This window comes from Carlito syrichta, unplaced genomic scaffold (assembly GCF_000164805.1).
Source record: "Carlito syrichta isolate Samal-C Ts95f unplaced genomic scaffold, Tarsius_syrichta-2.0.1 Scaffold304701, whole genome shotgun sequence".
In the NCBI taxonomy this organism is placed as follows: Eukaryota; Metazoa; Chordata; class Mammalia; order Primates; family Tarsiidae; genus Carlito; species Carlito syrichta.
In genome coordinates, this window is record NW_007248797.1 from 81,526 (window position 1) to 97,371 (window position 15,846).

Genomic DNA, 15,846 nt, shown 5'->3' on the forward strand with positions numbered 1-15,846 from the left:
AGAAAGGGCATATATTCTTAATGTCCAACAAGACATACTAAAATCCTTCCCCCTCATCTCTGCCACTCTCAATAACCTTTACAGAGTGTGCAGTTGCTCTTGAAAAATATTAGACAGCTGTGCCAGAGTTGCTCAGCAGATGGGGGAGGGAAAGAGGTTGCAGATACTCATATGTTCCTAATTTTTTGCCCTCGCCTGTCTAATGTGTGTCGCTTAACATAACTGTGATCTCTCAGAGGGAAGGGCCATGTCTGTCTCAAACACTACAGTATCCCCAGCAGCCAGCATGGTGTCAGGCATAGCAGATGCCCAGTGGAAACTTTTACAGAATGAATGCCGAGTCCCCTGACACTGACAAGCTGACACCCTTCTTCCTGCAGCGAGAACTACCTGGTGCGATGGGGCAGCCGGGGCTTCCCAAAGGAGATCGAGATGCTCAACAACCTGAAGGTGGTCTTCACGGTGAGTGTACACTCTCTTATTGTTACCATGGTCCACACTGGCAAGGATGTGATCTTGGCTGGAGGATGGCCTTGGTGCAGACCCATATTCTAAGCTTGAAGCAGGGATTCAGAGCTGACAAAGGTCATGGGTGCCCCGAGGGAGCTTTTGGGAAGATGGATTTTCTCCTTTTCTGTCTCTCTTCCTTCCTTCCTGCCTCTTTCACTGTGCACACACAGAGAACATATGCAAAGTGCCACAGAAACTAGCACAAACCTCTTTGAGCAGTCGTGCCTAGGTAAACTTGGTACTGCAGCTATTTTGATTTTCCAGTTAGTTCATGATTATAACCTGAGTTCCTTTCGTTGGTTCAGGGCTTTCTGAAAACCTTTCTAAAATGTATCAAAGAACTTTCTAGAACATTGACTGCCTTGGTAAATTGGACATTCTGAACATAATGAGGTCATAGATGACTGGAGATCTGGTAGGGTCCTTAGGATCTTTCTTCTATAATAAATACCAATACTCACTGGGCAAGACTTATATGTAGAAATGTCAAAATCAATTGTTATTTGGATGATTTGTTTCTGAGAGTGAACCTGGCTTTTGTACTTTGAATAGGAGAAACAATGGAAAGAAGGAAATAATTAAGAGTTATAATTGCTAGACCTTTCTCTTGTCCTGTTTCCACAAGGGTGTATTAAGAATGTGATCTTAAGACACCTAAGGATATGGTGCTCCTTTGGGGAGAAGACCATTTGTGAGATTTTCTCCTACATTTCATATTTAGCAAGGGAAATCACAGAGGAGGAGCCAAGGGAAGGGATTGAGCATTGACCAAATGGATGAGTTGGATCTGGGAGTGACCGACATGCTAGATTAACCTACCTTGCTCTACAATAATTTTCCAGTAACAGCCCATTAAGCTCAATGTCTCATGTTATGTCGTGATTAGATTGGAGTAGTGTTGATTTATTTTGTTTGTTATTTCCTAAAAAAAAAGGCCTGAGGCTTGGAATAGGACCATAGGTCCTAATTGCTTAGACAAAGTTTTTCTTGGCATATATAAATGTGCCTCAATCCAGTTTATCTATTATTAGTTAGAAGGAGGGGCCTATTTATTTTCTTGATAAATAGGAGAGTCCTGCAGGGCTTCCTGATTAAACCCCGAGACAGATGTTTCATGAGAGGGAGAAGGATGGGGAATCAATCAGTGGTTCATTTTGCAGAGAACCAATTCATGATGTAAACATGAGGGAAAGAGCATCAGTAAATGTGTGTCATGCAGTATTAATGAGAATGGGATCCTGCCTTCGTGGGATTTTGCCTATGCCAGGCCTCTGCTCCTCAGAACACATGAACTTGAGAGCCTTGCTTGATTGTCTCGACAAGCTGACACTGCCATCTGTTGAGATGATTGGTGTCTTCTCTTCTTCTATGGATCCAAGAGCTATATGAGGAGTACCTACTATGCATAAGCTCTGGACTAGGTGCTATCGACCTAGCAGTAAACAAGCCGATGAGGCTTCTGCTCGCATGGTGCAATGGGGGTGAATTAAGATAATAAATACATGCATATATAAACAAAAGCAATGTCAGGAAGCAATCCAGGGAAGGCAGGTAATTAAAACCGGGTGATGTGATGGTGTTTGACTGGAAGTCCCTTTCCACTGGGAGTTTAGGTGAGGCTAGAATTAGAGATAAGACTTGGCAACACATGCCTTGCTGACCTTATTTCTCTCCTCTCTGGATGTTAGTTCTTCCCTGTCTTCTCCTTGGGGGTGGGCTTCCAGCTCCCTGCCCTTGAGGAACTGCTGGCGTGGCATGTGGGTCCGACTGATTATTGACTATCCCTCTGTCTGTTTTATAAGGATTTACCCTTCTTGGCCCGGGTGAACAAAATAGCACATACCATGGGGAACCCTAAGACAACTCAATTTGGGGGTTTTTGCTAACACACAGGAAACAAGAATGAACGATAAAAGAAGCACCAAGTATGTCTAAGCCAGGTGATACTTGTTCTAAGTTCCATTGCCCTGTTTCCCCGACAGGTTTGAGTTTTGTAAGGCCAAAGTAGAAATGACTGGGAGACACCACGAATTGGAACATAATTCTGAGTAATGATTGCCCATTCATACACCCTCCAGAGAATGATCCGTGTTCAAGCATTTTGCTATAGTTAGCATAACATATTAAGCTTCTCTAGTGTGGGGGTAGGGGACTCTCCAATGGCATTTCTTAAAGATCTGGTATCTTCCTTTGAGCCAACAAAATCTTTCCAGAAAATAGGATTGGAATGGGGGCTTAGCTAGGAATCTTACAGGTGTATCTAGTGTATTACTTTGCTAGGCCTGTTATTAAAAAGCATGTCACAGAGTGGTTCACTTAAACAACAGAAATTTGTTTTCTCACAAATCTGAAGGCCAGAAGTCTGAGATTGTGTCCACAGGGTTGATTTCTTCTAAGGCCTCTTGCCTTGGTTGGCAGATTGGTGTCTTTCCCCTCTGTCTTCACCAAGGTATTCTCTTTCTGTGTGTCTGTGTTCTAATATATTCTTATAAGGACACTAGTCATATTGGAATGGAACCCACCCTAATGACCTTATTTGACCTTAATAACTTCTGTCAAGACCCTCTCTCCAAATGCAGTCTCATTCTGAGGTATTGAAGGTTAGTACTTCAATATACAAATTTTGTGTGTGGGGAGGGGTAAAATTCTGCCCATAACTATACCTAGGAATCTTTTGGGTGCTAGGGCCTCTGTGACTCTGGAATACCTCTAAAAGACACCAATCTGGGTATTTAAAAAACATGAATAATTCTAATATGAGGAGAGAAGCAATTAGGAATGAAGGTCACTATATAGGAAGCAAGATTTGAGTTTTTAAGGATGGAAAAGATTTAGATATGCAGAGGAATAAGAGGTAAGCATTGGAAGCAGAGGTGTGGGAGGGGGTAGTTAGTAAGAAAGATCCAGAGTTGAAAGTGAGCACTGTGTGTTTATGGAGTAATAAAGAAGTCTTTGTGACAAAAATAGCTTACTTATATTCAGAGAGTGGCGGGCAATCAGTTGCATGGGACAGCTGGATATGTTATATCTAGGCCTCTTCATGCCAACTGGGAAAGATTAGAACTAATAGGGTAGGAAATAGGGAGCTATTCACATTGTTGGGGAGGGAGATAAAGGAAATAATAGACGTGCCTTCTGAAGATGAGTCTGTAAGAGATTTCAGGGTGGATTGAGGAAGGAGTCAGGCAGGCCAGACATCTGGGTGGGAGATAGTTGGGGTCTCAAACTCAGATGTCCATGGGACAGTGCAAGGGGTGCACTTGAGTGGAGGGGGCCTTCTCAGCCTGAAAGCCCACTCTCCCCTCCCTGGCCAGTAGTAAGGCCTTGGAGGGGAGAGAAACACATGTCTCAAGGAAAGCCCTTGTACTCAGCAGGGTTCTCCAGGATATGTGTTTGAAATTTGCATTGCACGCTGGAAACTCAGGCAGGAGTTCTATACTATAGTCTTGGGGCTGAATTCCTCCTTCTCTGGGAAACCTCAATTTTTGCTCTTAAGGCCTTCCACTGATTGCATGAGGTCCACAGACATTATAGAAGGTCATCTCCTTTTCTTAAAGTCAACTTATTGTAAGCCTGGGGAATGTAGTTAGACCTCATTTCTATAAATACAATTTTAAAAATTAGCCAGGTGTGGTGGTGTGTACCTGTAGTCCCAGCTGTTTGGGAGACTGAGAGATAGGAAGATCACTTGAGCCCAGGAGTTGGAGGCCTCAGTGGGCTATGATCACACCACTGCATTCCAGCCTGGGTGACAGAGTGAGACTCTGTCTTAAAAAAAAAAAAAAGTCAGTTGCAGTGATTGTAGCTGTTAATCAGGCCTACAGAAGACCTTTGCAACAACGTCTAGACTGTTGTTGACCAACAACTAGGCATTGCAGCCTATGCAAGTAGAAATTTAAATTTAACCATCACAGCCCCCAAACAGAAGATGTGGTCCATGTCAGGGCCTTGCTTATTCTCAGAGACTCTGCATACCACCTCTCCCTTCCTCTCATAGCAGCTACAGTGAAAGGCTGAGGATGGCCACTCTGCCTTGGTCCTGACTCTGATGTGAGCTGATGTGAGCTTGTTTCCAGTGTGTATGTCCATGTAAAAATTAGCTTTGAGGAGAAGAAACTGTTCCCTAGTGAGGCTAGGCCCAGCGTCCTCTGCTGTGATGCCAACAACATGTCTTGTCACTTCTTCCCTAGCTGATCCCAGCTGGCAGGGGCTCCTAGGATCACTGAAGCTTTTAGACTTAAGCAGGGCAGTCAGGTGTTCCCTCCTGTGTGCCAGTCTGATGGCAGGGGAGCTATGTACAGAAGTTTGTGGTCTTTGATGTCAGAGTGTCTGGACTGAAAGCTCAGAGTCTCGTGGCTAAGGTTATGACCTTGGGGAAACACAAGTTTCTTATGTCTTTGTGTCTCAGTTTTCCCATTTGTAAAATGGGGATGCAATAATTGTACGTACTTCAGAGAGTTATTTGGGATCAAATAAGATGCTGATGTATATTCCACTTAGCACGGAGCACAACACATTAGTGCAGTTCACCAGTTTAGGCTTCCTCGTTGTAGACACGCAGTTGAGTGCACTTTCCTTTCTCTTGAAGTTAGGTGTGGTCATGTGCTTTGCTCTGGCCAATGAGATGCAGGCTGAAGTGATGTGCATCTGTTCTGGGTAGGTGTAAGAGCCAGTGAGTGGTTTGCCATTCTCCCTTCTCCTGCTGTGGGGAGAGTGGAGGCCCCTGGGTTGAAAGAGAGCTGCCAACCAGGGGCCCAGAGTGAGTAGGTGAGCACAGCTCCCACCCATGAGCACTGCTTGGTAGCCTGCGCTAAAAGGAAACTTCTGCCGGGTTCGGTGGCTCAGCCTGTAATCCCGCGCTTTGGGAGGCTGAGGTGAGTGGATTGCCGGAGCCCGCGGGTTCCAGACCCACCAGGGCAACTTGGCGAGACCTCATCTCCACAGTAAATCAAAAAATCAGCCAGGCGTGGTAGCGCGCGCCTGTAGTTCCAGCTACTTGGAAGGCTGAGGCGGAAGGATCGCCGGAGCCCAGCAGGTCGAGGCTGCGGTGATCGGGACCAGCCACTGCACTCCAGTCTAGGCCACAGAGTGAGACTCCAACTCGGAAAAAAAGAAAAAAAAAAAAAAAGGAAACTTCTGCTGTGCTGTAAGCTCTGCACCACAACACAAGCGATGTGCATGTTTTAGGTGTTCTGTACATGGGAGCGCTGATTACTTCCCCTCTTCCTTTTGCCTTCTCTCTTGGGGGTACTGAGCAACAATGATTGATAGAGTCATGCATAGCAAATGCTACTTTTGGTTCTATCATTTTGCATGTAGGTGATATTTCACTTTTACCCTTCTCTCTTCTTTCCAGTTTGCAGTGGAAGAATTGCACTTTAAGCACTAAAGTCCTGTCACCCAGCGTCCTTTGCAAACCTCCGCTTTCTTATTTGTGAAATGGGCATAATAGCCTTGTTTTCGATCTTTTCTGCCTTTGTACTATGGGTTCTTGAACACTGAGTATTAAGTATATCCCTCAGGAATGATCATTCCTGAGTTTTCTTTTCTGCTTTTTTCCCTTTCAGCCCGTGATGTGTAATGCTTTGTTTCCTGCCTTACAGGATCTTGGAAACAAAGACCTCAACAGGGATAAAATTTACTTGATTTGTCAAATAGTCCGAGTTGGGAAGATGGATCTTAAGGATACTAGTACAAAGAAGTGCACGCAAGGACTGAGGAGGCCCTTTGGGGTGGCAGGTAATGATATAGTTTGTCCTGCTGACTCTGAGGGGAGCACACATTTTATATGGCTGAATGTTAGAGATTATTTCTTTCCCCCTTTCTTCCTGCCTCCCCCACTCCTGTAAAATTTATGCCAGACAGACCTTAATAACTACATTTCTGGTGACTAAATCGAAATAATTGGTGACTAAGTTCAGATTGATGATGAGCACAGTGAATCATGGGGTCCTTGCGTCTGGAGCAGGGCATTGGGAGCATGGTGCTGTCTGAGCAGTGGGCGCCTTCACTCACCAGTGCTGTGAAAAAGTAAAAAACAATACAGGCAGGATCTAATTACGAGGAGCAAATCATTAAAAAAAAATGTATCTAGGACAGGAAATGCAGTTACACAGAATGAGTCACCTACCACACATCTAAATTCCTGATGGAAACAGACGTTTGGAGAGCTGGCGTGACCCGATGTGCACCTCGGCAGCAGCAGCAGCGCTGTGATGCTCTCCGAGCTGTGACTCTCTTGGGGTTTTGAAGGCTTCATCATTCTTGTTCCACTTTTATGGTTCTTGTGATACTTGACTCTCTCCCATACTATTATTTACCAAACATATTTTCTTTTAATCAACCCACTTTGTTTAAAGTACATTTTTCTTTAAAAAAATTTAAATACCTCTGAAAATGGCCATTGGATATGCCAGCTTTATTCTTTTTATTAAAATATAAATTTTTAACAGTGTACCATTTATAATCCCTGTGTATCACATCTAAACTCGATGCCTCAGGCTTCTCGCTTTGGGATGCCCTCATCTTCTGTGGTCACAGACCTATTGGCTCACCAGAGTCTTCCTCACTCCTTGCAGAGTGGTAGTGTGGAAATGTTACACTGAACTAACTGTTTTTTAGCCTGGCCTTGTGGCTAGCTGGCCAGCTCTATGATCTTGGGGTAAGCATCTCTCCCAAGGCCTCAGTTTCTTACATATGGAATGAAGGACTTGGACCTGGTTAATCTAGGAAATCCTCTCCTGCTTTAAAATGCTCTGATTCTATTTGTGGGACACTCCTCATATCGCCTTGTTCCTGTTGGAGCAATGAGTGCCCTCTAGCCTTACTGCAAAGTACACCTTTGTACTTAACTGTAGTCTGCCCTCTCTTTTGGAATCAGGTGACAGAAGTCTGATCTTATATAGCAGAAACAAACAAAAAAAGATACTGTATTTACCAGTGTAATGGAAACATTTAGGGATGGATTGCTTCAGACATAGCTGGATCCAGGAGCTGAAATGAATTTGTCTCTCACTCAGCTCCTATGTCTTCATGCTGTCTTACTATGAAATGGCTGTCCAGTTGGTTGGCAAAATATTGTCCAGCTGTTCCAAGTCTGCCTCCTGCCAACTTAGCAACCCAGTGGAAAGAATGTACCTCTTTCCCATTTGTTTCAGCAGAAGCCCCAGGAGCTTAAATATAGATCATGTGATCATCTCCAAAGCATTTTCTCTGGTTAGGGGCACATGGTTCTCTGGCCTACCAAGTGATATGAACAACTCTGGAGAGGGAGATTGTCCCACCCAAATCACAGTCACTCATTGAGGATGGACAAGGATAGTCCATTACTCAGAGAGAATGGATGCTGGTCAGAATGAAATAACAATTCCTCCTCCTCTCTGCTCTCTGATTCCCTCTCTGTCTAGATGCAGACAGTGATAGACCATTACCCAAGCTATCCCAATGGCTCCCTGACCAGTGCCTGGAGTGCTTGAGATATTTTATGTTACTAGGGCTTTGGCTCTATTTGAGCAGCGTTTTTCAGCTGCCCTAGCCCCCCATTTCCATAACCCCCACTCTGGTACAAATATTCTTTATCTTGATTCTGTGGAACTTTAACGGTTAATTTAAGGAGACGTTTCAGAGGATTCAGGATCCCTCTGGAATTGCAGGATTCAAAAATCCTGCAGTTACATGTCTGTGCATATGAGTATGTTTATGAAAAGAGGGTGAATATTTCATGAGATTCTCGGATCTGACAAAAACCCAATCACTTCAGTGGAGTTTTGTAGGCACAGTAGACATTCTATACATATGTGTCAAATCCAAACCTAATGTTTCATTTTTTAGCCACTATTCTGACTCTTTCCTTTTGGCTAAGCCGTGAGACTCTTGGGTACTTCCCTGGTCTGCTGATCTTGCAGCCTGCTTTGCCCAGAGGTATTTGCCCAGGTGCTGTGTGCTGGGCATCTAAATTGCCTATGGATTGTTTAGCACTGGCTTGTTGACTCTCAAGTAGCCAGACCCTACCTCCTGCCCCACAATCTCATCCCATTGTCATCCCTTCCTGGAAACAAGGGGAAGTTAAACCACTAATTCATTTCTCTCCTCTTTCTAGTTATGGATATAACTGACATCATCAAGGGAAAAGTAGAGAGTGATGAAGAAAAGCAACACTTCATTCCTTTCCACCCGTAAGAGATTTCCCATTTCTTTCCATTCTTTTAAACCACACCCTTTGTCATCAAGGACTGCTTGAGCGCCCAGTGTGCTGGCTCCCTGAGTTAGTGGCAGGCAGGTGGGAACGATGGGCTCTGTGCCCAGGCATTCAAAACCAAACAGCTCTTCACCCATTCACTCATCAGCTGTTACTTATTCACAGGCCTTTTTTTGAAGGCCTAGCAGAGGCTGGCATTGTGCTGGGCATGGCAGATGAAGTGGTAAACAAGATCAGCAAGATCCTGTCTTCGTGAGGCTCATAGTTTAGATGGGGAATTAAACAGGTAATCAACAAAAGATGAATGCATTAATGCAAGTGTGACAGGAATCGTGAGGTTGTGAAACAGCAGTGTTATCAGGAGCATGTAACAGAGAGTCCTTACCTGGTTCTTATGGGTAGACATAGCCATGACTTGGGAGGAGGCGGCGAGGAAGATAATTAATTGTCCTTTCCTTGCTCTGAATGGAGTCTTCAAGAAAACAGACCCCACTTTGAGAATGTCAGTACTTAATCTCACAGATGTTCCAGGTAATGAGGCCAGTGACTTTGGTTAAAGAGTGTGATTAGGACTTAGCGGGAGCAGCTTAAGTCTTTGCCCCTTGTAGAGCAGATATTCACTGAGGCTTGGGAGTTCTTGCTTTTTAAGCATCTTCCTAGGGAATAAAAAATGACTTCTACTTGTTGCATGAGTAATCTCCAATTTCAGAGCCATGTTCCTTTGTGAAGAAGCCGTGTGCTTCTTGGTGGCATATATATTCTGAGCGGACACAAACAGGCTCCCTTTTCACCTAAGGCATGTGGAAGGGCTGGGGGCTTCTTGGAGCACCTCGAACCACTAGTGGGGGAACCCCTTGAAGGTCCCATGCACACATTTTGTGCTCTCTTTTCCTTTTCAGCGTCACAGCTGAGAATGACTTCCTGCACAGTCTGCTGGGCAAAGTCACAGCCTCCAAGGGGGACAGTGGAGGACAAGGTACAGTGCCACAGGTGGGCTGAGCCTGCTCCAGCTTGGGAGCCCCCAACTCTTCAGCCAACAGATCAAAATCCTGAACCCTGGGAACCTTAGCCTTCCTTCCAGACATACCCTGGGAAGAATGGTGGCATGGGATCTGTGGGCATGGAAACTACTTCTCCTGAAGCAAACTGGAGGCATGTCCTAGTGCTCAGAGGAAGAGAGAAACTGACACATCCTGAATATCTTCTATGTGCCAGGCACTTTAGTCAATTACCTCGTTTGATCTCAACCTTACCCCAACCCTGTGTGATGGATGGTGTCATCCTCACTTTGGGCTTGGAGAGGTGAGAGAATTTGTTAGAGGCTGATACTGCTAGAAGTAACCAGTGGGATTCAGACTCAGTGGTGTCTTGCTGCAGAGCCCCTGTGGACTGAGTTGCTGCATCTGTGACTGTTTGCCTCTACTTCCACTGGTCTCCAAAAGGGAGTGGGGAGGGATGGGGGGAGGGTAGACTGAGAGACTATCTTGAAGAAGTGGGCACTACTTGGTGCACCATTCCCTTCCAGGCCTCTGGGTGACCATGAAGATGCTGGTCGGTGACATCATTCAGATCCGCAAGGACTATCCACATCTGGTGGACAGGACCACTGTGGTGGCCAGGAAGCTGGGCTTCCCAGAGATCATCATGCCAGGTGGGACACAGAAGCTCTGAGGACATTAGGGGCGGGGGCGGGGGGGGCGGGGCTGGGAGCAATTCAGCTTATCTAATTCATTTTCTTTTTAGAGGCAAAACTCCTTCCTTTTTTTTACTGCCTCTCTCTTTCTTTCTTTGAAGGTAACCACTGAAAACAATTTTTATATGTCAAAAAACTTCTATGCATTCACAAAATAAACACATAAATATATACACATGCACTTTTCCTCCACAAATGGGATTATAATTTATATACTTTATATACCCTTACTTAATAGACTTCATATATTGTTCTGTAACTTGCTTTATCACTTAATAATTTATTATGGATATCATTTCTATTTTACTACATGCAGAATGATTCCACTCTTTCCAGGGGTATATTGTCATTCTCTTAAATTTTTAAGCTTTTTTTTTTTTTTTTATTACCAAAGAAATTCGTGCTCATTGTAAAATATTTGAATGGCATGAAAAGTATAAAATGAAAATGTTAAAAGCTCCCTTAATTCTTTTCTCCAGAAGTAACCACTACTATTAACATTTTCTAAATGTGTGTGTAATAAATATAACAAATTATATTATGTAATGTTAAACAAAAATTATAGAAGGGGATTATTTTTGACTAAACTCCTGTGCTAGGCCCCAACAGACTAGACTAAAAATCAAAATGCAGTCGCCCATGCTAAAGTTCCAGGTCACTAAGCCCAAACTAAGTTGTTATCTGACCTTTTGAGAAATCTGGAGACAGAGAGAGAGAGAGAGGCAGCCAATTTTCCAAACAGGCCAGTTTAAATCTTCAGTGGCATGATCATGAAGTTCCTGTTTTAATCCTTACAACCAAAAGTTACCTGAACTAACCTGATGCTAATCAATCAGTTATTTTTCTATTACCCTGCTTCCCATTCCAACCTTACAAGAAAAGTAACTTGAAAATGATTAATCCACTGTTTGTTCTTTGCTTCTGTTTTCTTCAGCCTTTCTCTGTCTATAAAGCCAACCTCATTTGCTCAGCTTATTAGAACACTGATTCTATTCTGTTTTCTGGAATGAAGTGTTGCCTGATTCTAAAATCCCAATAAAGCCAACTGAGGTCTTTAAGTTGGTTGTAATTTTGTCTTTCAACAATAATACCACTCTTTTGAAACTTCCTTTTTTTGTTTTAGATCTGGGTCTTGGACTTCTATTCATGATGATTCTTCCTAATGAACCCTTTCTTTCTGCAGGTGGGCCCCTGCACCTGTACTGTATTTATCTGTAACTGCTTTCCTTGAGACCAATGACTTGTGCATCCCCTTGAAGAATTTTCTGTTCTTATTGCCCTCCTCTTCCTGAAGACCCTCTGCACCTCTTCCTGACCCTGTAACCCAGGACATGTGGAAGGTTGCTCTATTCTGCTTCTGTACATTGAAAGATCTGTGAATGTATATAATTGGTGTTGTTTATGGGACAAGAGCACTCCAATTGGAGTTTTCCTTTGCCTTCCCAGAAGGTGTCACTAGAGGATGAAAATTAAATGATTTTTAATGTTGAGAAAAACATGGCCAATTCTAACCATTCTGCCTCCCTTTTTTGCAACTGATTTCCTGGCATTTCTTCTTCCCCTTGTTACCTACTTTTCCAGCCTCCCAGATGGGGTAAAAATGCTTTCTCTAAACAGTTCTGATTTTAATTTCCTTAATAGCAATCCAGGTGGGGGCCTTTCTTCCCATTCTCCATCTCCTCTAGTTAGTCAATGTCTCTCCTGCTGCAATAGACTAACTCTTGTCTTTCTCTCTCTCCCTCTGCCTCAGGGGATGTCAGGAATGACATCTACATTACTCTCTTACAAGGTGACTTTGACAAGTACAACAAGACGACGCAGAGGAATATGGAAGTGATCATGTGTGTGTGCGCGGAGGATGGCAAAACGCTGCCCGTAAGGGACTCGTCTGCTGCTCTGGATGACAGGACCCCCCTTGGGGGTCTCCACTCATAGAGATTTGCTTTTCCTCTCCCTGATTCTGTTCTCTAAATGCCAGGTGCCTTTGAGATGGGGTTGAGTCATGTGATCTATACCTTTTGAGCTTGGTTAGCACAGTGTCCCATAGAGCCCTCGTGTTATTTCTTAACACCAGAGCAGTTTTGCAGTGTCTGTTCCTTTCCTTTCCTTTCCTGACCCCTTTGTCTTCGTCTTTCATTTGTTTTTTTAATTTTTGCTTGGTCTTAGCTTACAGGTTAGCTTTTTGCAGTTAAAATGTTCTCACGGAACCCGAGCTGTTTTATTCAGGCAAAATCCATGGTAAGAAAAGAGGATCAATACAGTGCCTTGGGCTGGCGTGGGGGCCCAGGATGTGCTCAAAGCAGACGTTCTCAACACTTAATCTAACTCCCCAGTGCTCAGCCAGAAATTCTAGTGGAAAGCCTTATTCGTAAATTGGTCTCCAGAGGGCTAGCTGAGTGTATTCAAGAATGCAAAGCACATTGCTATATTTAAACGACATATGTCCTGTCCAATATTTATCATGTGTGTTTACATTTATTTGCTTGTATTTCCTGCAAGGTTATCAGCAGTTGTGTCCAGTGTGTGGGAGGGTTTTACTTCTCAATTCCTCCTTTCAGAGTACTTAGCTGAAAATAAAATCAGTTCTCAACTGAAGCGTCAGTGCAAGCAAATATTCCTCTTAGGCCACTGTGGGTGACCAGATAGGGAAGAAGGGTGGGTGTGTTCATCAGATGGGGGTGTGAAGATTGATAAGTCATCAGTTCTACCCTTGGGGCATGGAGCACAGGCAGATAGTGCAACTCTCTGCCTAAGAATAACTAAAATTCACAGAGGAATGACCATGCATCAGGCTGTGTGATAGTATGAAATGTTTCTTTTAATATCCCCAATTTACAGATGGGGAAACAAAACTTTTGTGAAGTAAAACAACTCGCCTAAGATCCTAAAGTTAGTATACGGCAGAGATGGGCTTTGACTCCAGGCTGCAAACCCTCTTAAACACTTCAGTATGTTTTTTAAAAACTCTCCAATTTATTTCTCATTCTAAAAAAATAACCACTAATAACCACTTCTAACAAATTCTGAAAAGACTCATAATTATTTTTTTAGATGTAAGGAAATCCCCACAATTGCCTTTTTGTTCATAAAGACTGTCCTTGTTAATTAATATCTATTTGAACAAAACCTAAGCATTTAACTCATCCTCCTTTTGTAGGAATCTGAAACTTTTCTGAAAATATAATAAGTGAGAAACACTGCGCAGAGGCGCACAAAGGAAGAGCAGAGAGTTTTTGTCTGAAAGGAAAAATTGCATTTCACAAATGTATAGACCATTGCTTTGAAGTTATTTTTACCTCACTACCTGTTGGAGAACTTTTTAATCTCAGCCACATTTTTGAAGCATCGATATGCTCCTTGCCTTCGATGTTGCAGAAGGACAAATTAAAAGGAAGAGTTAAGGGTTAAGAGGCAAGTGGGCATCTTATCTCCTGTCTGAAGCATTCTTACTTCTGCTTTTGTCACCCTTTCTGGTCACAACAACCAGGCTGAGCAGCTGTACTTATCAAAGATGGATAGATAAGCAGGTGTTCTGGGGGCTGACCTGAAAAGGTAACTGTGGGGTGTGGTGATAATTTGCAGTTCCATCTATTAGGGAAGTTATGGGAGAGTTCAGTTGACTGACTATTGAACATTGCTAAGGAAGCCTGTGGGAGGCTTTTCTTTTTCTATTTGTAGAAATAAATATTACCATCTAATTAGGTGTCAGGCAGAGCATTCAAACACTTTTGTTTGATACTGGTGAGTTCCCGTGGGAACAGTCCCCTTTAGGAATGTTGATTTCTTCTTTGGCTCTAGGTACATGCTGCCTTTAGCAGAGGGAGACCAGAGGGCATAATAGGTTAGGCTCCTGCACTTGCCTCATTTAGGGGTCTCAAGGACCTTATTCAGGAGAGGCCATAGCAGAGACACTAACTGAGGGCCTTGGGCTCAGACAGACAGGGTTCAGCCTCCCCTCCTATTATCTGTGTGATTTGGGCACGTCTATTCATCTATAACCGAGGAATACTTATTTCTTCTGGGGAAGGGAGTTGCAGGTTAAACAAAGCAGTAGGTGTAAGGTACCTAATACGCAGTAAATACTTAGCAACAGGAAGGGGGATGACATTCAGAGAAGGAGGACTAAGTGTAGGGTGAAGCCCTTGGAGAGAATTGAGAGAGTCATACAGGCAATCCAGCTGGAAGCAAGTTTCTGGAGAAGTAAAAAGGCTCAGATACTGGACCAAGAAACTTCTGCCCTTCTGAGCCCAGCCAGCCTGAGGCAGTGGAGGTGGGGGGGTAGGGACAGTGTGAGGTAGTGGTTAAGACCATGACCTCTGGGGCCTGGCAGCCAGGCACCAAGCGTAGCTCAGCTTGGATTAGCAAGATGACTTTGAACCAGTTATATAACCCTTCTAAGCCTGAGAGTCTTTGTCTGAAAACGAGGCCAACAATGGCACCTTAGTCTTATGAACATCAGATGAGGTCCTCTATATATCAGGTGTTCAATAAATTTCACCATGCTGATTAGAAAGGTACCCTGAGCCCCAGGCCTGACTTCTACCTTGTGGAGGCTAATTAGCATCTTCTCATGGTGAGGCCTTGTCTATGTAGAATATTGTCTTTCTCGAAGTGTGTTCACATCCATGTTGGTGCTGTTCATTCCTCCTGTGATTCCTACCAAGTAAACAGGGCATGTGTCGGGGCTTGATTTTTTTTTTTTTTTCCCTACTGTGATGTCTCTTCCTGCGTTAAAGGCTTCAGGCTTCCTGGTTCTTACTTAGATTTCCTTCAACTGACCTGGGGCGGTTGTGGGGGGTGGTTCTCACTGTCAGTTGGGGACTGTGGGGATGGGCAATGTAGGAAATTATTGAGCAGTCTCACTTGAGATCTATTGGATCTATATTTTCCCAAAAACAGGGTTCAGTCCCTGGTCATGATGCCCTCTTGCTGTCCTTTGCACCATTCGGTTTTCTCTCTGAAGTGTCTAGGGTAAGAGCACTCTCTTTGACCTGTCTCAGAATGATACTGAGACTTTTTTTTTTTTGCCAGCCTTAAGAAATCAACAATTTTCATCAGGAGAGGTTTGTGAGATTTAGTTGCTTGCTGTACAGCGGTTTCACTTTCACCAGAGATATATGTGTAGTTTCTGATTTTATAAGCTACATGGATTCACTGATGATACAGAAACGCTAAGCCCATAAATGTCACCAGATATAAATCTTTGTAGGCTGGAAGGCATCTAGGTTATTATAGGAGGAACACTGGACGAAGAGTTTGAGCATCTGGGATGTAGTCCCAGCTCTGTCACTTTCTGAGCAGGGACTTAACCTCTTGGGGCCTCAGTTTACCTGGCTGTGATATGGGATAATGGCAGTAATCATCAGAGGTGGTTGTGAGGATTGAATTAAGTGGAGGTGGTGTGTGGAAAGGGCTTAGCATGATGCTGGATACTCTCCAAGTGGTT

General features: G+C 43.7%; 1 protein-coding gene across 1 annotated transcript in view; it reads left to right on the forward strand.

Moving 5' to 3' along the window:
- Positions 1 to 15,846, forward strand: part of LOC103263014 (dedicator of cytokinesis protein 2-like) — a 298,126-nt gene that overhangs the window by 58,626 nt on the left and 223,654 nt on the right. The window contains exons 9-14 of the mRNA XM_008060687.2: positions 381 to 462; positions 6,114 to 6,249; positions 8,609 to 8,684; positions 9,607 to 9,683; positions 10,233 to 10,358; positions 12,151 to 12,275. Coding sequence (XP_008058878.2) covers positions 381 to 462; positions 6,114 to 6,249; positions 8,609 to 8,684; positions 9,607 to 9,683; positions 10,233 to 10,358; positions 12,151 to 12,275 — 622 coding nt within the window. The remainder of the gene's footprint in view (positions 1 to 380; positions 463 to 6,113; positions 6,250 to 8,608; positions 8,685 to 9,606; positions 9,684 to 10,232; positions 10,359 to 12,150; positions 12,276 to 15,846) is intronic.